Source organism: Canis lupus, chromosome 22, assembly GCF_048164855.1.
Source record: "Canis lupus baileyi chromosome 22, mCanLup2.hap1, whole genome shotgun sequence".
NCBI lineage: Eukaryota > Metazoa > Chordata > Mammalia > Carnivora > Canidae > Canis > Canis lupus.
This window is the reverse complement of record NC_132859.1, coordinates 36584624-36610185: the sequence shown is the minus strand read 5'-3', so window position 1 is coordinate 36610185 and position 25562 is coordinate 36584624. Positions and strand designations below refer to the sequence as shown.

The following is a 25562-nucleotide window of genomic DNA, read 5'->3' as shown; positions in this document are numbered from 1 at the left end:
ATTCATTGACTACTTGATTCTGAGGCTAAGGATTAAATTCAGATCATATTATAAAAAATGTATTTGATCTTTATATGAATATTTGAATCTTACCTTGAACTTGTTCAGAACATCTCTCTCGGGCTTTTTCTCTCATTATTTTAGGGATCAAAACATCTTTTTCAACATGTCTGAGATGCTGCTCTGGAAATAAAAAAAAAAGAAAAAGATTTTTCTTTAATATAATGAAGTCTCACGTAAATCACCAGTTTAGGAAAAATAAGCACTCTGGCTTACTCAAAATAAAAGCCTATACAGACATACTAAAAACTGACTCTCACAACCTCATAAAGTTGTGATTATTTTAGTCACTAAAAATCATTCTAAATAATTTTTATATACAACAGAAAAAAAAATATGGGACACAGGCAATATCTTTCCAAAAACTTCTACAAGCTATATTGCAACACTTTTATTTGATAACATAGTCCATGCAGTCTTGTCAAAATTAAAGTCATAAACTAAAACATTAATTAGTTCTTCAACCTAGTAGTAAAGAATAGCCTAAGAAAGAAAGAACTGGTAGAAGAAAAGCAGAACTGCATGTGCACATAAAAACACTGCACGTGAAATTTATGTGCATTTTAAACAAAACTACCACAGTTAGACTAAAATGATAGAGCAGCTACTGCAGAGTCCTACCAGCTCCTTAAATTCATAGAGTCTTGAAAAACAATGGGGTAGGTGTCCTCTGAGAAAGCAAAATAATCAAGAGTCTCTCTGAAAGACAAAAGGCAAATGAGATCAGCTTAAAGGAGCTAATCATACACAGTTTTTCCCCAGGAAAAAAATTGATGCCAAAAGTGGGTATTGCTCCATGCACTGAAGCAGCAAAAATGAGAAGAGACTTCCCTGAAAGAAACCAAAGCATTACTAAGTTAAAATACTTCAGTAGGAGCAAGTGGGTGACCTCTTCTGCTGCCTTTACATCATAGGTAAAAGAAGTAATACCTGTATTTATCCCCAAAGGATCAGGAAGTTTCCCAATATCTAGTGACAGCTAAGACTTTAGACCAGGAGCCTCTAAATTCTTCCTGGTACTATACAATTCCCAACAACCTCTGGAAATAGGCAGCGATGAAGTGATAGATATTTGCAAAGAGTGTAAAAAGGGATCTTAAAAAGCAAACAAAATCAACAACAAAACAGCCAAGAATCCCCTAAATTAAATGGGACAACACAGTGAAAGGGAGAAACCAACTCTAATTAATCAAGAAATATCCACATCTTGGAGAGTTAAAAGAGTAAAAAAATATATATGTATTTTAAAGTTTAATAAGTATACTGAAGTAAATAAAAAGATAGGAGTCCTCAGACAGAAACGGATCATAGAAAACCTACACGCACTTTGAAAATACCTGAAGGTCAAAAATTCTAAAAGCTTCAAAAGGGAGAACACATAACCCACACAGAGGAATGAGAATCAGATTTACATCATGTTTCACTGCCAAAACTTGGGATGTATGAAGACAATGGACAGATAATTTCAAAGCTCTGAGATTGAATTACTTTAGATCCAAGAATTCCAAAGCCAATTAAGAGTGCAGTTAAAAATATTTTCAGATATGTAAGGACTGAAACCCCTGGCAAATCTTACTGAAAAGGACTGATCCCTATTGTTGTGCAACAGCCATCAATCAAACTTCATGGTGTAAAACAAACATTTGTTATGCATGGAGATCCAACAGTCTAGTAATTCAGAACGGTAAAGCAGAATGGACTCCTCTGCCTCACAGTATCTGGGGCCTCATCTAGGCTGAGTCAAATGACTGGCATTAACTACAACAGCTGCAAAAGCTGAGGTTGGAGGACTACTTCCAGGATGACTTCTTTCTTCACTTACATATTTGACAAATGGGCTGCAATGGCTGTGAGGACTATAAACTAGAGCACCTATACATGGCTTCTCCATATGGTTTGGCTTCTCACAGTACAGCAGGTAAGTCAGAGGGAGAGGAAGCAACCTAAGAAGGAATGTCTAAAGAGCAAGCGTTCCAAGAAAACCACATAAAAGCAGTATGGCCTTTTCTGACTCTGTCACAGAAGCCATGAAACATCCTTCTTGTCTCACTACATTGATCAAGTCACAAAGGACAGGCTATACTCAACTGCAGGGGAATGAAGACTCCATTCTTTCTTGCAAGGCCACATTACAGAAGAACATGAGGGATGGAAGATGTGACTTTCTTTGTAAAACAAAACCTACCATAAGAAGTAATAAAGAATATACATACTCTGATAAAATAAAAATGAATCCCTGATGTACAAATGTGAAATATATAAAACATATTAGAAAAACATATTTTTAATATTAAAATTATAAAGCACCTGAACCATATCATCAACTATTTACAGAAGATTCCTCTTGATAACAGCTAAATATTGACCAAGATAAACCATAGTCTATGAAACAAATCTCAGTAAGTTTAAAAGAATTCAAAATCATACAAAGTATGTTCCCTGACACCAATGTAATTAAGTTAGAAATCAGTAACAGAAAGATGTCTTGATAATCTCCAAACATCTGGAAACTAACACACTTTTAAATAGCCCTTGGGATGGGGCACTTGGATGGCTCAGTGTTTGAGCATCTGCCTTTGACTCAGGGTGTGATTCCAGGGTCCTGGGATCAAGTCCTGCATCAGGCTCCTCCTGTAGAAACTGCTTCTCCCTCTGCCTATGTCTCTGCTTCTCTGGGTCTCATGAATAAATAAATAATAAAAAAAAAAAAAAAAGAAAAGAAAAAGAAAAAGAAAAAAAACCCATGGGTCTAAGAAGAAATCAAAAGGGAAATAAAGTATTTTGAAATAAACGAAAATAAAACAGCATAATTTGTGTGCTGCAGTTAAAACAGTACTGAGAGGAAAATCTGTAACACTAAAAGTCCACTTTGAGAAAGGAGGATGGTCTTAAATCAATGACATAAACTTCCAAAAAAAAAAATAATGACATAAGCTTCCACCATGAAATACCAGAAAAAAGAATTAACACAAAAGAAAATAAGTAATAAAGATCAAAGCCAAAATCAATAAGCTAGAAAATAAACAAAATGATAGAGAAAAGCAATGAAGTCAAATAAGATTATCTATCTAGAAAATCCAGTCGAATCTACAAAAAAGCTACTAGAACTAACATGTGAGTTCAGCAAGGTTTCCAGATATAGGATTAATATATAAAAATCAAGTAGAGATTAAATAATAATTTTTAAAATAGCATTTTAAAAGATGAACTAAGGCTCAGGAGCTGCAGGATGAAAAAAAGAAATCTATCACTTACTTTACCAGAGTCTCAGAAGGAAAAAGAATGTAGAGCCAAAAAAATAGTTGAAGAAATAATGGCTGAAACCCTTCCAAATGAGGCAAAAGACATAAACCTCTTAAGGAAAACAATTAAAAACACAAAGAAACCTAAGACCTAAGATACCTAAGACACATCATAATCAAACTTCTGAAAATGAAAGGCAAAGAAAAATCTTCAAAGCATCAGAGAGAAATATAGGAGAACAAAGATTCAAAACCAAAGGATTTCTCAGGGCACCTGGGTGACTCAGTCGGTTGAACATCTGCCTTCAGCTCAGGTCATGATCCCAGGGTCCTGGGATTGAGCCCCGCATCAGGCTGCCTGCTCAGCAGGGAGTCTGCTTCTCCCTCTCCACATGCCCCTCCTCTCCACTTGCATGTGTGCTCTCTCTTCCTCAAATAAATAAAATCTTTAAAAATACACATACACAAAGAAAAACAAAAGATAAAGGATTTCTCATCCGAAACCACAGATGCCAGAAGGAAGTGCATAATACTTTCAAGTACTAAAGAAAAGAACTATCAAAAATTCTATATCCATCAAATATTCTTTAGGATTGAAGATGAAATAAAGACAACTCATATGAAGGGAAGCTAAGGTAATTTCTTGTCAGCAGACCTATTTTCAAAGAATGGCTTCCTTCAAACAGGAAGGATATGGTAACAAAAGGAAACGCAAAACAGGGATGAAGAAATACAACAGAGGGATCCCTGGGTGGCGCAGCGGTTTGGCGCCTGCCTTTGGCTCAGGGCGCGATCCTGGAGACCCGGGATCGAATCCCACGTCAGGCTCCCGGTGCATGGAGCCTGCCTCTCTCTCTCTCTCTCTCTGTGACTATCATAAATAAATAAAAAAAATTAAAAAAAATTAATAAAAAAAGAAATACAACAGAAAGATAAACTATTCTCTTCTTGAGTTTTAAGTAATATCTTTGACAGAAGCAAAAATCATAGCATTCTCAATGTGTATAGAGGTAATACTAAGGATGACTACACCATAAAAGGGAGATGGTAAATCAACTTTGGGGTGATAGCAAGATTATCTCCATTCCACTTAAATGATAAAATATTCATGCTGAGAGACTATTATAAACTATGTATAATCTTGTAACAATCACTAAAAAAAAAAATAATAAAAATACTAGATAAATCAAATGGAATATCAACAAATTGGAAGTATTTTTTCTGGCCATAATAGAATCAACTAGATACTAAAAACAAAAAGTTTTACTTTTGTAAAGTTTACTTTAGCAGGAAAATCTCCTAACACCTGGAAATTAAACAGTACTCTTCCAAATAAATCATAGATCAAAGAAGTATTAAGAAGGGTAGAAGAATACAAAAACAAAAACAGAACTTCCTAAAACTTCTAAGACAAAGCTAAAGCAGTGCTTTTAGGGAAATTTATAGCAATAAATGTTCACACTTAAAAAGAAAGTCTCAAACTAATAATCTATGCTTCCATCTGCAAAACTAGAAAAAGGACAAAAGGAACTTAAAACAAGCCAAAAAATAAGCAGAAATCAGTAAAATTGAAAACAGGGAAACAAATGAGATAATTATACTGAAGTTTTGTTATTTTAGAAAAATCAAACTGGCCCAGATGGCTTAATGACAAAGTCTGTGAAATATTTAAAGAAAAAATAACACCAATTCTATAGTCTCTTCCCAGCACATTTTATGAGACCAGTATTACTCTGATATCAAAAGTAAAAGCAGTATTTAAAAAAAAAAAACAACACAGACTAATATTCCTCACAATCTATAGACTCAAAAATTCTCAACAAAATATTAGCAAATCAAATCCAGCAATCTAGAAAAAGAAAAATACACCACATCAAATTGGGTTTATTTCAAGATACAAGGTTGGGTCACTATTTGAAAATCAACCAATGTGATCAATCATATTAACAGTCTAAAAAAAAGAAAACCATATGCTCATATCAAATGAAACAGAAAAAAACATTTAATACCATTCATTAAAACAAAACTTTCAAAAAACTAGGAAGAGAAAGGAACTTCAATCTACAGAGTGTCTGCAAAAATCCTATAGCTACATCACACGTAATGATAAAACACTGAATGCTTTCCTTATAAGAACAAGAACATGGAGTAAAATTGCATAGAACTATACACACACATAAGCATGTACATAAAAACTGGAGAAAACTGAGAAGTCTATAGTCTAATTAACTGTATTGTACCAACTTCAGTTTCCTGCTTTTGATATTATACCACAGTTATATAGAAGGTCATCATTGAGAGCAGCAGCATGAAGAACATGTAGGACTCTATCTAGTATTTTTTGCAACTTCCTGTGAGTCTATGATTGTTTCAGAATATAAAGTTAAAGGGAAAAAACTTCTAGTAGAAATCATAGGACAAAATCTTTAGGACCCAGAGTTAAAGAGTTCTTATACATGACACAAAACTCATGATCCATAAAAGAAAAAAAAAAATCAATAAATTCAAACTTCATCCAAAGTGAAGAACTTTTCACTCTACAATAACTGCTCTTAGGAAGATAACAACAAGCAACATAATGTGAAAAAGTATTTGCAAATTTCATATTTGAAAAAGGACTTGCATCCAAAATATATAAAAACTTCTTTAAACCCCAACAAGAAAACAATCCATTTAGAAATGAGCAAAAGATTTAAACACTATATAAAGAGACATAAGGATAGTAAATAAGCATATGAAGAGATGCTTAATATCACTAGTCATTAGGGAAATCCAAAATAAAATTATAAAAGTTACCATTAAAGACCTATTAAGATGGCTAAAAGAAAAAATACTACTACTAAGTGCTAACAAGGATGCAAAGTCACCAGATCTCTCATACATTCCCAATGGGAACATTAAATGGTATAGGCACTCTGGAAGATAATCAGGCAGTTTCTTATAAAAGTAAACATACATTTACCATATGACTCAGCAAACACACTCGTCAGGATTTATCAAAAAAAAAAAAAAATATATATATATATGTTCACACAAAAACGAGTACACAGATGTTCACTGTAGGTTTAAGCTGTAATAGCCAAAACACAGAATTCAATGGGTGAATGAATAACAACAGTTCAACAAGACAACAGAATATTACTCAGCCATAAAACAGAATGAACTACTGATATACAAAAGCAGCAACTTGATGGATCTCAAGGGCATTATATCAAATGAAAAAAGACCATCTCAGAGGGTCTTTTTATTATTATATTATTTAATAATTATTTATTAAATTATTATTCATATTATAATTACATATTATATATTATTATTAAATTTAATTATTATATTATTATATTATTATGTGATTCCATTTATTGAACATCCTTAAAGTGACAAAATTAGAGTACTGGAAAGCAGGTCATTGGTTGCCAGTAAAGAGCTGAGGAAGGAGTTGGACTATTAAAAGCAAACGTGAAAGGTTTCCTTTGTGCTGATTTAACAGTTCTGCATGGTTACTTGACTATTCACATGTAATAAAATGTCATAACCACACACACACATACACACTCCATGTAAAATATGGTAAAATTTAACTAAAATATGTACCTGAGTTAGCATAATGTCAATTCCTGGTTCCTTAGGTACAATTAATTATAACAGTGTGCCCCAACTTTTTTCCATTTTTACTCTAGAGAGCCTTTTTAGACCTTTTTTTCTAACGCCCCTCCATGATACATTAATACCACAAACACACTATCTATACACTGCATGTATAACAGTACTTTATACATTAAAAAAGCAAGATTATTTTCTCCCTCTGATACCAAGCTTTGATCCTTTGAAAGTAACATCATATTCATGGATGGACTGTACTATGGTTATGAGAGACACCATCATTAGGAAAAGCTGGTGAAAAGGTACATAAAATCTGCCATGTTTTGCAGTTTGTTGCATTAAACTATTTCAAAATAAAGTGATAATTTTAAAAAGTTTAAAAATGTGTAAGAGTAAAGGACTTGGAATAACATTAAAATAGAACAACCAATTTAGATGATTTACACTACCTGATTTCAAGTGATTTCAAGTCTCAATACAAAGCTACAGCAATCCAAGTGGTGTAGTACTGGCATAATTAAGATAAACAAGTAGATTAATGTAACAAAACAGAGTCCAGAAATGTTTCCACCTATATATAGTCACTTTGCTTTGACAGATTCATCAAGGTTACTGAATGAAGAAAGAAAAAAACATTTTCAACAAATGGTGGCAGACCTACATAAACATGGAGAGTGGGAAATATGATTAAGCCTCTGATCTACTTCACAGTACCCACAAAAACTAATTTACATCATAAACCTAAATGTAAAAACCAAAACTATTAAACCAAAAAACCCCTTCAATTCTCTTTGAGTAGACACAACAGCACTAAACAGAAGAAAAAAAGAGATATAATTTCATCAAATATAAAATCTGCTGTTCACTGAAAAACACCATGAAGAAAATTAAAAGGCAAGCCAGGAGAAAGTATTCACAGAACAGAGATACATAGATATAGATACAGATATAGATAGGTCCAAATCTATATCTATATATAGATACATAGATATATATAGATATATTTAACAAAGGACTTGATTGAATTTAGCATATATAAAAAACTCCTATATATCAATAACAAAAATACAATCAAATAAAAAAACCAATAAAAAAGGGACAAAAGGCTTGAATGGATTCTTCAAAAACAATACATACAAATTGTGAATATGTAAATGAACAGGTGTTCAAAATCATCAGTCATTAAGAAAATGCAAATGAACCCCATTATACCATTTCACACCCACAAGAATGACTAAAATTAAAAATACTGATAACACCAAATGTTAGAACGTGGAGCAATTGGAACTTTCATATATTGCTGGTAAGAGTGTGAAAACTTCTCTGGAAAACTAATTGCTAAGTCATAGTTAAATATACATCTAATCTACTTTCCACTCCTAGGTATTCATTCAACCAAAATAAATGACAATGCATTTCCAGAAAACGACTTGCACAAGTCTGTTCACAGAAGCATTATTCATAGTAGCCAAAAATGAGAAACAACCTAAATGCCCAACTGAATACTACTCAGCAATACAAAATAATTAACTACTAATAGACGCAACATGGGGAAAGCTCAAAAACTCTGTTGAGAAGAAGCCAGGCACAGGAGTAAATACTACATGATTCAAGAACATGAAAAAAAAATCTATGGTGATTAAAAAATAGAACACTAGTTATCTACGGGAGTTGAGAAGGATATTCTGTGGGGATGTCTTGATTGGGCTGTATACATTTATCAAAACTTATAACCTATAGATTTCACTGTATATTTTACCTCAATTTATAATATCTTAGCTTTAAACCAGGATAAATATCTGCACTCATGGGTGATAAACACATAACTATCAGAAATTAAATAGTAAGTGGATACAAAGTTCTATAATTTTCTCCTTAAAGATACTGTTCATCTTTTATTAGTCTCCTTAAAGATCCTATCCATCTTTTATTAGATTTATTTCTACCAATAAAAGTATATTTTCATAAGTAACATGTAATTATTTGTTGCTGGTATACAGGTTCACCTAAATTTTTTACATTGTCCTTATAACCAACACAATCTTAGTGAACTCTCATTGGTTCTAGTAAATTGTCCAGTTTCTTTTTTTTTTTAAAGATTTATGTATTTATTTATTCATGAGAGGCACAGAGTTATCCATAGTCTCTTCTAATTTCTATGTAAATAATCACAGGGACAGCTCTACTCTTTTTCAATTCTTATTGGCTATGTCCTTTAGAAAAATGATGAGTAGAAACTAACAGAACCTCTGTCTTGGATGCTTAAATTTCATTTGGAATTTTTATAGTTATCTTCACGTTAAGATTTGCCTAGGATTTTCCTTTGTGTTGCTTTAGCACCATAGTTACATTATTTAAACAATAAAGTAGGGACCTTTCTCTTCCCTTATATTCTGTGGAATGCTCTGTATAAAGACCATTATCAGTTCCTTTAAAAGTTTGGTAGAAACTATCTGTGGCTGTCAGTTTTATGAATCAACCTGGCTAGGCTATAGTCTCCACTTACTCAAACACTAACCCAGGTATTGCTGGGAAGGTACTTTGCAGATGTGATTAAAGTCTATAATCAGTCGTCTTTAAGTAAAGGAGATTATTCTAGATACTCTGGGTGGGCCTGAAAAGCCTTAAGAACAGAACTGAGATTTTCCTAAAGAATTGCTTCTGCAAACCAAACCTTCAGTTCAGAACCAAGAATTCCAATGCTGACAGCCATTCTTCCTGAAGCAGAGCCTGCCCTACAGACTTGCTCAACTAGCTCCCAGTCACATGACCTAGTAGTACCTGAGCATGTGTGTGTGTAGACTTACCTACACACAATAGCCCTGTGGTCTCTGCTGGAACTCTGAGTGCTATTAGGGCCCAGGGCTTGCGGTATGAATGTGACTGTATGTGAGACAGACACAGAGTTTTCTAACCCTAACTACTAACTCAATTTTCTAAGGGCTTTTTATTCTTTAGTCAGTTATGGTTTTAGTAAATTTATATTTCTTGAACAAACTATCCATTTCATCTACATTTTCCCAAATAATGATTCACATTTTTTCCTCTCTACCATACCTATAGTTGTATCCCAATTTCCACTGCATATGCCAGAGTTCAACAAACTAATTCTAGTTAAGGAGCAGACTTGTGAATACTTTAAGCTTTGCAGACTACAAACTACCTCATGTATGTTTTTTGTTTTTGTTTTTAACCACCTACTAACCATTTATAGCTTATGGGCCTTACCAGATTTTGCCTGGACCATGGTTTGCTGAAAACTGGCCTAAACTATTTATTGAGGCCTCCTTTTTCCCCTTAGCTTTGCCAGAGCTGCTGTAAGATGGGGAAAAGGATAGTAAGCTCATAGGAGGCACTGAAAGTATGGATGGAGAGAAAAGGGCAGCTTCAAGAGAGGCCCTACAAGATGCACAGGGCCTACAGGCACTAAGGAAAAGAGGATTCAAAGAAGGCTCCCAGTTTTCTGGCTCCCAGGGAAATGCCGTGACCACTCATTGACATAGGGAGCACAAAAGAAACACCAGGTAGGAGAGGAATTCAGCTGTGGACAGGGTGAATTTCAGATGCCTGTGAGACAGCCTATGGAGTGGAAAGCTGATGTGTACTTGAAGGTAAATAATAAAACAGAGGACTATCTCCACATATTTCTTTTCTCCTGGTCTGCAGCACACATCATATGAGGCATCAGACATTAACACAATAATTATTGAGAGCAGAAGAAATATTGTAATATACTGACCTCTTTTATAAAACCAATTTCAAAATGTTACCTCTTCCTTTCACATATAATTTTAATCTATCCAACTTATTAATAATATGTCCTGATGAGTCTATCTTTTGCTCTATAAATTTTGCAGTAGTCTTATATAACAAAAGCACTAATTTTAAAAATCAGTTCTTTAAATACAAGTATAGCTGTGTAATATTAAACTATTTTCCATAAGAAATATAATAGAAATTCGCCCATATTTTGAATTCTAGGTTGTAATTCCTACTTGAACACTTTTTTTTAGATGGCTTACAAAAACTCCTTCTGATCATTCTTCTAAAACCTTCTAGGGCAAAAAAACAATTCTAGAATCACATGAATATTGATTTAGATTTTCCAAACTCTTAGTGTTAAGTCAGAAATAACACACTTAAAAATATATGAACAAATTCTGCTAAAGATTCTCTTATTTGCTAGCATACCAACCACTAAATATTATTTTATACATATTACAAAGCTATCTTCAACACAATTATAAATAAAATTATAATTTTTATTCATAAAATTACAGAATGATTCTCTCAAAGTTAATGTGACACATATATGTTATACACTTGCAAAAAAGCCTGCAAAAAAAAAAAATCAAAGTTTGAGAGTTTGCTACTATATGGTCACATGAATGAATTTATACTGAGATAAAGAATCAGGATAACACCAGCAGGGAAAATTTCCGAAGCCCTAACTTCTCAACATTCTATCATCACCTGAAAGTCAATTTTCACCTTTTTCACTGGCTGAATTTGTTAGCTCAGATACTGCTTTGGGGCTCACGTGTTCTTGCAGTATGGCAGTAGTAGATTATAAGTCTACTGACAACAGCACTTGCTATGAATCCAAAAAGATAACAGTGAACCAAACCAGAATATTACAGAATCGTTCATTGGTAAGAAGTGACACCTGAAGGGCAGAGTATACCTTTTCAATAGTGAAAACGTTCTAATTTAACTGATTTGATTCTTGTTTATATAATGCCACTTTTAAAACTTTCTAGTTATTATTTATTTGCTCCTAAAGATATTTCCATGCTACTCTTTACTCTGGAGGAAAAACAAGAAAAATACTTGAAGTTTGCAACCATATTCTCATTAGCCATAGTTTCTATCTTTAGGTCTCTCTTCTTTACTAATTACCAAGAGCCTCAAAATGAAGGACTCCAGGCAGATGGTATCATGAACAATATAGAAAGACCAGAGTTCTCAATTGCTACATTTCCAATAAGTGCTTCACACCAGGAAGCTAGGCAGACTCCATTTCTCCTCAACAGCACAGAAATAGGGATGCTCTTGATCAGATTTTCATGTTCTTGCCAGCTTGTTCGTACTTCCTTGCTATGATAAATTGAGGAAGGGGGGTGGGTGGTGGAAGTACTTAGGCTGGGAAAATTAAGACAGTGAAGATCAGTGTTCCTTTCACATTCTTTCCTTCAATAAGTCCTTCTAGAACTGACAAAACAAACCAGAAAAGAAAATGAGTAGTAAGAGACATCTACCCCAACCAATTTCCAGCCTGCCTCTGGCTATAAAGCTTCAAGATGAGGGCAATGAAATCCCTATAGACTGTATAATAGCCCTCCCAAGTGAAATAGTTTGATTCCATTTTGCAGATAAAAAAGAGGAGACCTACAGAGGTGGAATAACCCAAGTCTCTAAAAAAATAAATAAAAATAAATAAAATAACCCAAGTCTCTAACAGAGCGGCATGCCAAGATCATGTAACCCAGGTCTTGAATCTTCCATGACACACATACAGGGGTGGTGGCCTATTTAAGGGGATTTTAGCAAACCAGGTTGCATAAGCTTCTCAAGTCATTCAAAGTGTGAAATAATAGATAGTCATGACTGGATAGTCATGACTGTTTCAGAAGCATTGGGAGCACAATCAAAATAACAAACTCACAGTTTAGATTTTTTTTCTCAGAATGTTAAATGGAATTCTGATTCTATGATTTTTTAAAAAGATTTGACAGAGAGAGAAAGAGAGCATGTGAGCACATGCACAAGCAAGGGGAGCAGCAGAGGGAGAAGCAGGTTTTCTACTGAGCAGGGAACCCGATGCGGGGTTCAATTTTAGGACCCTAGGTTCATGACCCAAGCTGAAGGCTGATGCTTTAGCGAATGAGCCACCCAAGCACCCTCTGATTCTCTGATTTCTGTCATGGAAAAAATTATTTTAAAGAAAAAAAAACACAAGAGGAGCCATTTGTCAGTTGGCTGAAAAAATACCTTCAAATAGTGTAAACATCACATGTTAGGTCAATTGGTAAGAATCTAATTTTTTAGAAGCTCAAACTTCATCAAAATGAGGAAAGCACTTCACTGAAGTAGACGTGCCTATTTCTGCTTAGCTTCTGGGTCAAATACCACATATATCCCACAATAGTAGGCTTCATTTGAACTCCTCTGTCCTATCAGCTTTCACTGTTAATAACCACCTAGTTCACACTAGATGTACCCATTTCCCAAAAGCACCTATTTCTTGGACCTCAGATTCTGCAGATTGCTAGGTGTGAAAACTTCCTCTTCCACCCACATTACTTTAACCAAGATGAGGCCAAAAAGGGACAACAAATCTGAAAGTATACCAAAGCAGGAAATCAACTTACACAAGAAGACATGCCAATTTTAGAAATGTGCTGCAATCTCCATTGTGGCCATAATTTCTTAAATGAAAAGATTTCAGATTTATTTGGTAGACCTTTGAAACTATCTTTTCCTACAAGCACAATTTTCCATTGATATGGGAAGTGACAGCATGCATGTGCCTTTTCAGCAATATATACCTTATTTTTCTCTGATACACATCTAGAGCATGGTAGACTACCCCCAAATCTATGAATGTGCCTCAGTGCCTTTGGCCATTCTATTCCACCAGTTCTTCTTCATCTTACAATATTTCATAACATTTCTACAAAAAAACATGTGCCACTCTGCAACAGAGTGGGGGAATTATTTTTACATTGAGGGCTTATTCATCTATTTCTAAGAATCAAACTTTGCTCACACTCCTCACATCTTTGTTGATGTGGCCTTCAGAGTCTGTGTGCATTAACATGAAATTGAGTTCCATGATAGAATTTTTCTTAGGGGTAGCATTTCCCAAAATGATCATCTACCACCTTCACCAGATTGCCTCTGGCTAATCTTGGCTGAAATTCAAGTTCACCTCCTACACACAAAAAAAAAATTGTTCAAAATGAGGATACTGGGATGAATGGACTATAAGGCTGAAGGCAAATCTTAAAGGAGTCTCAAAAATATTCTGAACAAAGGTAATAATAGCAGCAAAAGCTTAAATGCTTCCAAGGTTAGATCTAGTCTTATTCCTCTTGTGTCAACCCCACAAACTTCTACCTTTATAGATGCTGTTGATTATTCCATGTTCTCAGGGCTTATTTCCAGCTCCAAATCTACTCTGCCCACATTTTCAAATGTCTATTGGCAATTTCCAAGTCCCAGCAGCATCATGATTTCAACTTAAAAATTTCAACGATTTAAATCTTCATTCTGCCATCCTGGTGATTAAGTTATCTTCCTTACCAAAAAAAAAAAAAAAAATCAGCTTACATTTATATGGTACACAGAAGAAGCACAATAAATATTTGCAGAAGGAAGGAAGGAGCAGTAGAAGAAATTGTTTTACAAACATCACCACACACAAGGTATTATTAAGGAACGGAGAAGGGGGGAGGTCAGATTGCAAGAAAAGCAATCTTTGCAACATTACTCAGCAAATAACTGTAAAGTCAAACTCCAACTCAATCTTCTGCCCTTATCTTCCATTTTCTACTTCTTATTTTCTTATCAAAGTCTACCAATTTAAAAATCAAACACTTGTTCCATCCAAAAGTTCTCTGGCCCCAGCACCTGAAAGTGCTTTCTGCCCAAGATTTGTGTATACCAATCATGTAACTGCTTCTGGACTTAACATACCACATCACACCATCTGTGCTATCTTCTTCTCCTGATAGATCAATGGTTGCCATGGACTGAATTTTTTGTCCCCCTCACCTACCCCAACTCATATTGAAGCTCTAAACCCTAATATGATTTTATTTGGAGAGGCAATTAGGTGTTAAAGGAGATCACATGGGTGGGGCCCTAATCTGACAGGTGGTCTCATAAGAAGAACTAGGACCAAACTGACTAGCACCTTGAGCTTGGACTTCCCCAGCCTTTAAAACTGTGGAAAAATCAATTTCTGTTGTTTAAGCCACTCAGTCTATGGTATGCTGTAATAGCAGGCCAAAAAGACAGATTTTAGTACCAGAATTTCTCAATTCTGGCTGCATCTAACCACCTGAGAGGGCATTATGAAATTCTGATGCGTGGGCACCACCCAGACGAATCAAATCAGAAATGCTGGGGGGTGCCTGGATAGCTCAGTAATCAAGTGTCTTGAGCCTTTGGCTCAAGTCATGATCCCAGAATCCTGGGATCTGGCCCCAAATCAGGCTCTCTGCTCAGTGGAGAGCCTACTTCTCCCTCTCCCTCTGCTGTTCCCCCTGCTTGTGCATGCATGTGCTCGCGCGCTCTCTTTCTCCCTGCCAAATAAAGAAACAAAATCTTAAAAAAAAAAAAAAAAAAAAGAAAAGAAATGCTGGGATAAACCCAGGCATTGGTATTCTTAAAAGCTCCTCAAATAATTCTAATATGTATTAAATCAAGAAACTGCATGAAACTTAAATTTAATGAGGTCCAAGACTGTGTCTAATTCATCTCTTAATTCCCTTTAACTGCTGACACATGGTAAATATACAAACTGTATTAAATATATATTTAATAAATAACACATGATTAAGAGTGTTTCAGTATTTGATATAGATATTCATTCTGTTAACAAATATTAGGAACCTACTATGTATCAGTCACCATGCTACGGATTATATACATAATAATGAGTCAAACAGGCTAGTTCCCATTCTGCCACATAAACATTTGAAACTCCACATTTTAATTCATCATGCTTAATTAACACATCCTTTGATCTGCCAAAAAAAAAAAAAACAACACCCAGTAACAGTTCCTCAGCAAAAACAATGCAGTATACTAAATATGCTTTTTAGAATTTTACCCCCCTCAACCTCTCTACTTAAAAATGTTAAAATATAATCAGGGCTGGTGGAGGAGAAGGTTAATCTGGGAATCTGTGTTTTTATTTTGGCAGTTTTGTTTGATCCACTTATATCAAGTAAAAGGTGACAGTTTTTGCATTTTTTGAGATCTATAAGCTTAGGGAATGCTACACATTTGCTATTAACACCCTTATACAAAAATAAGGATACTCATCTGATAGTCTATGGAATATAAACCTAAAGTTATTTTCTATGGTGACTTCTCTGTGCTGAGTCAAGAATCCCTTGAGACCAACTGCCAGTATTTAAAATCTTAACAGTTTAAGGCTTAAAGCAGCTTTTGCAGTCATCCAATAAGCCTTATTCTCCGTACCCCTCATCCTCAAACCTGAAATTATACCATTTAGAATTAGGCCTAAGGCTAATGGGCAAAGTCTAAAACAAGAAGATATCAGTACTAATTTCCAAATTCAATTGGGTGCTTTTCCATAACAGGACAGCGCTCACCCCTACTCTCGTTTGTGGGCAATCTCTTACTGTCTAGATGTAGTTAACTGGTTATCTTCTCTAATCATCTAGTCTCTGTTAAACTCAGAGGTGAAATCATATGAAAAATATTCAGTTTACTACACAGGTAAATATTCTCATTCTCCACATGATACTTCATCTCTCAAATCATTGGATACAAACAGACAAATCACATCTTTAGGTTTCACTTAATTTCTCAAGGGAAAAAAAAATATTTTTTCATCTAGAATGAAAAACTCTAAAAAAAAATAGAATGAAAAACTCTCTACCCAAGTTATTTGATATTTCGGTAGTTTTTTAAATTTTCAAATATTTTTAAAATTGGTTTTTGAAAGATTACGGGATGATAACAATCAGGAAACGCTTCCTATGTAAAGTGACTCTAAAGTGACGTGTGAAAATGAACAAGAATTAAACAGATTTGGGGATGGGGAGGGTAAATTCTAAAAAGAAAGAACATTATGTCCAAAATGATCTAGAGGGAAAAAAACAAAAGCACAGTTTGGCAGATGTTAGCTGTATCTTAGGAAAGGTCATTACCACAACCCCATGATACTTTCCATCTGGACCCCATACATGCACCTGTGTGTATTTACACATCTGTGCAAGTACCCCTTCCTACCTGACCTACCACTATCCAAATTCTCACTACCTGAACAAAGGTTCCTAGGAGCTTCAGGGAAATGATTTTGAGGAGAAAGCTGGAATTCTCCCTGCAGGAGAATATAGAAGCACTCACACCTGCAACCTTTTTAGGACTGCCCCTCGGCACGATGGCACATTCCAGCTTTCTTTCCAGCTGCCCCTCTCCCACCTTCTGCAGTGGGCAGGGACTGGCAGATGGCACAAAAGCCCAGTGCCCTGGCCTCCAAAGTGGGACGCACCCTGTATTTGTGGTGCACCAGAACTGATCAGATTGAGACAAGACTTCCCTGAAACCACATCCTTGCTCAGCTTCCTCTCCTTTCCTTTCCTGTTCCCTTCAGTCCCTTTACAGGTTTTTTCCTAAGAGCACGTAATTCAAAACTCACTTGCATGTAAAATATCCAAATGGTATCCCAACCTTGGTCTCTAATGTCATGCCCATAGAAAGGAATCAGGGTTTGTCAGAGATAGGACTAATTCTATGGATGGGCCAGAATAGGTATGAGATAAGCCAGAAATACCTATGTGAGGAAAAAAGGGAAATGCTCCAAAAAAGGATGGGAGCATATCACAGGGACCCAGAAAGCTAATTTGAAGGAACTCTCTCAATGGCCAAATCTGGGAAAATTTGAGCACCAAAATAATTACTGCAGTAACAAATTATAAACCCCTGGAAAAATAGGAATTCATGAGTCCACATCTATAAAGATTTACAAATAAGAAAATAAGAAACAAAATGGTCTCTGGCTTGTATTAAAATGTCAACAACCAACTAAAAAATGTGGAGAGATTGCTATAAGATCATCATTCTGCAACCATTCTAGGAAAGACTGAATCAGGCAAAAATCATCAATATATAATACTACATTCAAAGGGGAATTTTTTGATGAGGAATGGATATTTGCCTAGTCTTAAATGGTCTCCCCAGAGATTATTAATTAATTACGAGAGGAAAAAACAAGGAAATGGAACAAGCCCCTGACTGGGTGATCAAAATAAGTATCACCTATGAGAGCAGACATTGCCTCCAGATGTGATACCATGGGAGACACATCACCACTTAAGCAGTATTCTGAGAACACATAACCTGGATCTGATGAAAAGTCAGGTAAGCAGAAAATAAAGGAAATTTCTACTTGCCTAAAAATCTGTATCATCTTCCCATTGTTCTCAGGATAAAATTCAAACTCCTTAAGCGGATTTACAAAACATTTCATGATTCATGACTCACAACTTCTATCACAAATATACTTCGAGTTTAGAAATATAGAAAATTTACAAGTAAACAGATTTTTAGCTCTGAAATACCAATATAATTTATGTCTAAGTGGATACCATAGAGCCATAGAAGCAATAAAATCAAAATTTTTCTAATCTGCTATGTAACCTTTTACATATTAGTCACATGGTGCTCAGAAAAGATTTGAAGAGTCTCTTCAGATGTTTAACTTAAAAATGTCCAGTGAGTTTGGGCAGCCCAGGTGGCTCAGTGCTTTAGCGCCGCCTTCAGTCCAGGGTGTGATCCTGGAGACCGGGGATCCAGTCCCACATAGGGCTCTCTGCATGGAGCCTGCTTCTCCCTCTGCCTGTGTCTCTGCCTCTCTCTCTGTGTGTGTCTCTCATGAATAAATAAATAAAATGTTTAAAAAAAAAAACTATTTAAAAAAAAATTTCCAGTGAATTAAAAAAGCGCTACTACCCCTAAGGCTAATCTACCTATATCCTCACAAGAACTACTAAGACAACCTCAGCAATCCCTGGGATGCCTGGGTGGCTCCATGGTTGAGCATCTGCCTTTAGCTCAGGGTGTGATCCCGGGGTCCGGGGATCGAGTCCCACACTGGGCTCCCTGCATGGAGCCTGCTTCTCCCTCTACCTATGTCTCTGCCTCTCTCTCTCTCATACATAAATACATACATACTTAGATACATAAATACCAAATACTCCAAGAACTGCCAAGAGAACACCCTCCCAAGACCCACCTTCATCCAACATCTACTCCTGCAATGTTGTGAAAATTCCTGACTGCACTTTCTACCCTCTGAGCTCTTGCTATCCCATCTTCCTCCCCTAATTAGATTTCTGGAAAACACCTTTAGAGGGACAGATACACTTTAGGAAACCTCTCGGTTGCTACTGCCCCACCACGCAAAAGTAGAGAACAAATCCACACTAATGGATGAAGGAAGGGGAACTAGCTACCCTGCTAAAAGAGGGAAAGGTACAAGAAAAAAAGGAGAAAGGAATCTCTTCTGGTTATTAGGGAAAGTAGTCAAAATTATCAGGCCCAGGTTTCTGTAAGTTGTCATTGGGGAATATAGTCATGTTGGAAAATTATCTGGAATCTGGAAGAGCAAAGGAATAACTGAGTGTTCTTTCAGTATAGCCCTGAGCTTAACTTTCCATTGCCAGGCCCTTTTCCAACTCGTTATGGGAGGAGGTTAATGTCTAGAATTTTGTTGAATAAAGAAAAATAATTTCTGACCAGAGGAAAAGATAACCCCAAAGATTATAGTGTATAGAGGCCCTGTTGTAAACCAATCATTTTTTATCTAAGCAAGAAACCTATGAAACTGTCTATGCATCCAGCTTCTCAAATGCTTTTTGGACTGTTTTTTACATTTTACTGCTTCCCTCACTAATTAATGAGTTGAAGAAAATCTTCCACACATATTCATTTTGTATTTGCATAAGTGATAATTTTACCTTTTTGAAAATTCTACTTTAACAAGCACCACTTTTAAAATTGTTCCTATAGGCGATGTGTTAGGCATTCAAAATACACAAGCATTTAAATTTTCAATCATTTAAGTCTGACAAGATTTCTAAAATACACAATACTTGTAGAAGGTGTTATAAATTGGCAAATATAACTTGCAATAGATGAAAAATAAATAAAGTCCTATTATATGGGAATGAGCTATACCACATATTTCTGAACAATTACTATGCCCTCAAAGGTTCCATTCATCGTTAAAATAGGAATAATTTCCTCTGGAAATAGATTAGACTGATAAGAAAACAGAGCTGAAGAATAAGTCAATAAAAGTGGAAGAGTTCAGAACAGTGGTTCCTCATCTACTCTATTTGCATATTAGAACTGTCTATGGACTATTTTAAAATGTCAGAGGCTTAGAAAATTAAATCTCAATATCTGGGAGTATTCATCCCATATAGTACACATACTAGTATTTTTTTAAAAATTATTCTCTTTCTGCAGCCACTTTTCTTGGGTGTTGTGGACTCCTTCCAGCTTTTTCTCTCTACATTCAAATAGTAAGAGAAAATAATGAACATAATTACAGCTAATAAAAGTACAGAGAGTGCCCTTATGACCTCTACACTAACAAAAAGGAAAACAGTTTAAATAAAACTACCTATAGGATTAAATATGTAACCTGCATTCCATTGATGGGTTCAGAGTTTCTTGAGAAAAACAGACCCTATGAAGGTAGTTAAAAGCTGTTGCCAGGCAGCCCGGGTGGCTCAGTGGTTTAGCACCGCCTTCAGACCAGGGCGTGATCCTGGAGACTCAGGAAGAGTCCCACGTCAAGCTCCCGGCATGAAGCCTGCTTCTCTGCTTCTCCCTCTACTTCTCCCTCTGCCTATGTCTTTGTCTTTCTCTGTCTCTCTTTCTCATGAATAAATAAATAAAATCTTAAAAAAAAAAAAAGCTGTTGCCAAATGGAGATCAAACTTGTATAAAGATCTTTAAAAATCTAACATAAACCAGTGAAGGCAACCTACTGAATGGGAGATTTTTGCAAATGACACATCTGATAAAGAGAAGACATCCAGATGACCAACAGACATGTGAAAAGATGCTCAACATTGCTCATCAGGGAAATGCAAATCAAAACTACAATGAGAGATCACCTGTCAAAATGGCTAAAATCAAAAACACATGAAACAAGTATTGGAGAGGATGTGAAGAAAAAAGAACCCTCATGCACTGTTGGTGGGAATGCAAACTGATGCAGCATTGTGGAAAACAGTATGCAGTTTCCTCCAAAACTTAAAAATAGAACTACCCTATGCTATGATCCATGAACCACACTACCGAGTATTTACCCCAAAAATTCAAAAACATTAATTCAAAGGGATACATGCGTCCCTATGTTTATAGCAATATTATTTACAATAGCCAAATTGTGGAAGCAGCCCAGGTGCCCATCAATAGATGAATGGATAAAGAAGATGTGGGGTATATATGTACACAATGGAATATTATTTAGCCGTAAAAAAAGAATATTCAGCCATTTGGGACAATGTGGGTAAAGCTACAGAGGGTAATGCTAAGCAAAATAAGTTGGTCAGAGAAAGATAAATACCATATGGTTTCATTCATGTGGAATTTAAGAAACAAAAGAAAGGGAAAAAAGAGAGAGAGAAACAGACAAAGAAACAGACTGTTGACTATGGAGAACAGAGGGTAGGCAGGTGGAGGTGATGGGGATTAAAGAGTACACCTAGTCTGGGGCACCTGGGTGGTTCAGTGGTTGAGCATCTGCCTTTGGCTCAGGTCGTGATCCTGGAGTCCTGGAATCAAGTCACATCAGGCTCCCCACAGGGGAGCCTCTGCCTCTCTCTGTGTATCTCTCACGAATAAATGAATAAAATCTTAAAAAAAAAAAAAAAAAGTACGCTTAGTGTGATGAGCACTGAGTAACGCACAGGATTGTTGAATCACTATACTGTATACCTGAAATGAATAACACCGTATGCCAACTATACTGGAATTAAAAGTAAAAACTTAATAAAAAAAAAAAGATTTTTAAAAATCTAACATAAACCAGTAGAAAAACAGACTTTGCTATGTAAACCTCATTTGATGTAAATATCTACTCATCTACTCAGAAATACATCTACTCCGTATGGGCACATAGCACTGTATAAAAAGCAGGAGAAATCAAAACGTAAACCTATGCTTCCACTCAGGAACCAAATAAAAATGAAGTTAAAAAACACAAAACTGGCTTCAATACACTTTTATTCTGGAATTTAAACAGCAAAGTTTTAAAAATTCCAACTTGCTGACTCCATTTTCTTCCTCCCCATCCAATCCTGCCTCCATCCCTTTTAACAAGTTTCCAATGATCACGCTGTTAAATCTGACCATCTCTGCCATCCAGTTAGTAAAAAATATCTATTAATTATTGTTAATGCCTTCACTTCCCTCATCACCTTTTTACAATGCAACAGCAGGTCTTCTCAATCACTCCTCCAAAACATTAACTGAATAAGCTTTATATTTCTTTCAAGCTTCTCTAATACCATTCCAGACTAAGATACTATCATATTTGGCCTGGACTACTGCCACCATCTCTTAACCTATCTCCCTGCTTCCTTTTATTTTTCTTTTTTAATTTTATTTATTTATGATAGTCACAGAGAGAGAGAGAGAGAGAGAGAGAGAGAGAGAGGCAGAGACACAGGCAGAGGGAGAAGCAGGCTCCATGCACCGGGAGCCCGACGTGGGATTCGATCCTGGGTCTCCGGGATCGCGCCCTGGGCCAAAGGCAGGCGCCAACCCGCTGCACCAGCCAGGTATCCCTATCTCCCTGCTTCCACTCAGATTCCTCTGTAGCGCATGTGACCACTGCAGCCAGGGTAGCAATGTCACTGCCCTCTTTAGAAGACTCCAAAGGCTTTGATAACATCAGGAAAAGTCCAAATAATTTCTTATCAGAGTCTTAAAAATCCTGCAGCATCTAGCTCCTGCCTACTTTCCCAACATCTTCCCTTATGGATCTCTACCACATACTGGCCCTCATTATAGGCAAATATTTAAGCATTTGCTACTTTTGGCTGCCTGGCATACTCTTTCTCTACCTCTTCACACTAACTACTTCCTCTTGACCTTCAGATTTCAATTCAAACAACACTTCCTCATTGAGCTCTTCACTGACCACTCTGAGGTAGTCTTCTCTTCACTACCTACCACATAACACTTTATTTTCTTCATGTTTATCATCATCTGGCAAAGCGTATATGGGGATGGGCTGTCTTCTTTCTTTTACCATTGTAGTCTTGTAACATATCACAAGCAGTCATGTATTTGTTTAATCAATACATACTCCAATGGAGGGCATGGTCTGTAACACCAACCTGGAGATGAAATTACAGAGTTCTATTCCAGACTTGACTCTACCAGCAATTAGCTGGTTAGCCTTGGGCATACCGTGAGATTTCAGTGGGTTAAGAGTAACTGGACAGGACAGCCCCGTGGCTCAGCGGTTTAGCGCCACCTTCAGCCCAGGGCATGATCCTGGAGACCCCGGATCAAGTCCCACGTCAGGCTCCCTGCATGGAGCCTGCTTCTCCCTCTGCCTGTGTCTCTGCCTCTTTCTCTCTCTGTGTGTCTCTCATGAATAAATAAAAATATTTTTTAGAAATTAAAAAACATTTTAAAAGCCCAGATCAATTGTTAACAGCCTCATAAAGTCTAATCCAACCACCTAGCCCAATATTGGCAAGATCATTAGGCGTCCCAGAAATTCTCATGCTTTAGAGTAGTCCCTGATCCTCTCTGTTTCCTAACCCACAAGGGGAAAGCACACTATCTACCACATCACACACTGTTGTTGGACAATCGAGAATACTCAGCTTGATAATAAAGCGTTCAGTAAATGTATTATTTGTGCCTGGACTACTGCCACCATCTCTTAACCTATCTCCCTGCTTCCACTCACGATTCCTCCGTAGCGCATGTGACCACTGCAGCCAGGGTAGCAAAGACATAATTTATGTCACTGCCCTCTTTAGAAGGCATACACTTTTCGCTCTCCTTGAGAGCCACCAAAGTGACTTTCTCATTTCTGAATCTCCAAACGCTTGAAGCCAGTACTCCTCCCAAAGCCTGAAGTTTTCGCATTCATAAAATGAAGGGAGTGGATTAGTCCAATTACCACTCCCTTCAAAGATGGAAGTTTCCTATACTTACATGAAAAGCCTACAAAGATATCTCGGGTGAGGAGAGGTGAGGTGAGGTGAGGTGAGGTGAGGTGAGCTTCCGTAAGATAAATAGCTTAAAGCAGAGACACCTCAGGTGAGCTTCCGTAAGGACCGGAAATCGAGGGAAACTTGAAACTACTGCTGCAAATAGAAGTGGGGTGGAAGCACTAAAGTTAAAATAACTTTGATCAAGATCTTAGGGATCCTTTCTCAAGGAACCGACTCTTGGGGACGCCTGGGTGGCTCGGTGGTTGAGCGCCTCCTTTGGCTCAGGTCGTGATCCCCGGGTCCTGGGATCAAGTCCAGCACTGGGCTCCCCGCAGAGCGCCTGCTTCTCCCTCCGCCTATCTTTGCCTCTCTCCTGAATAAATAAATAAAATCTTAAAAAAAAAAAAAAATCTGACTCTTGCCACAATCATGGGTCCTTTGGATTATCGCTTTTAAGGTAGATTACTGATATTTTAAAGGAGTCGGTGCCCCAGAGGGGCGAAAAAGAGGATAAAAAAAAGACCAGTCGCGTTAAGAAGGAAATGTGTTAGGCCACAAATGGGCGAGAGTTTGGACAGCAAACCCAGTGCCCTTCACCTAACCCTGACCCTGAGGCGCGGGACGACCGGAGACTGCAGGCAACAAGGCGCGCGGCCGCCGGGGTGAGCGGACGTGGGCGGCAGCGGTGCACCTCAGCGCTGCGCCCGCCCCCAGCTGCAAGGCCGCGGTTAGGGACCCCGGCCGTGACTCCTCAACCCCCGCGTCCCGCCCCTGTACCTGCGGGGTCGAGCGCCATCTCGGCGGGCGGAGAGGAAAGCAGCGCCTGGCCGCTCCCGGGCGGGGGAGGGGCGGGGAGGGGCGGGGAGGGGCGGGGAGGGGAGGGGCCTGAGCGGGCGGCACGCGCGGCGGCCGGGAGCTTCCCGCGGGAGGCGGAGGAGGCGGCGGAGGCGGCGGAGGCGGCGGCCCCTTTCCTGCCTCCTTCTTCCCCTCGTCGCTACTTCCGCCGCCCACTGCGCCTGCGCCCCCCTGGCCCCGCCCCGAAGCCTGTACTTGAAGTGGAACCGACTCCTCCGCGGGAAGGACCGGGAGGGGGCGTGGCCTCGCCCGCTTTGGGGGCGGGGCTCTCTCGGGCGCGCGCAGCCAGGCCCTGCAAGGAGCGCGAACGCCGGCGGCTTCCAGACTCCGGTCTGCGGGGACCCGAGCAGGAGCTGGGGCCTGTGGGAGGGCGCCTTACGTGGCGGTTCGGTTCACGGCCAAGCCCCTCCCTCCACGTCCGCCTTGGGAGGACGAATGAATCATCCCGTTCCCTTATTTTCTCTTCGTTAACGTTCATTCATAAATGTCTATTTTATGTCCGGTTCCAGCCACAGTAATTAAATAAAAATAAGGTCCCTGGTCTCGAGGAGTATCCTGTTGGCAGGGGAGTCAGATGCAAGCAGCACGCTGTTAAATGTGATAAACACCGCACAGGCGAGATAGGCACAGCTTGTTTGTTCTACTATGGAGGTGGTACAGTCTGCGAGTATCATTATTTGTCTCACGAAGCAGCAGCCTCTGGCTCCCCTGGAGGGGAAATAAAATAAAATAATAAAATAAAATAAAATAAAATAACTGGGCGCTAGGAAATAGTATCCTTAGGGCGCACAGCCTGATTGAGGTGATGTTACACATGCAGACTCTGTCCGTTAAAGCTGTATGTGTT

General features: G+C 37.6%; 1 protein-coding gene across 1 annotated transcript in view; it reads right to left on the bottom strand.

The window, feature by feature from the left end:
- CMC1 (C-X9-C motif containing 1) overlaps positions 1-24869 on the bottom strand; it is an 84694-nt gene extending 59825 nt beyond the window's left edge. The window contains exons 1-2 of the mRNA XM_072793093.1: positions 24638-24869; positions 94-183 (exon numbers count right to left, since the gene is read on the bottom strand). Coding sequence (XP_072649194.1) covers positions 94-183; positions 24638-24656 — 109 coding nt within the window. The 5' untranslated portion in view covers positions 24657-24869. The remainder of the gene's footprint in view (positions 1-93; positions 184-24637) is intronic.
- Between the last annotated feature and the right edge of the window lie 693 nt (positions 24870-25562).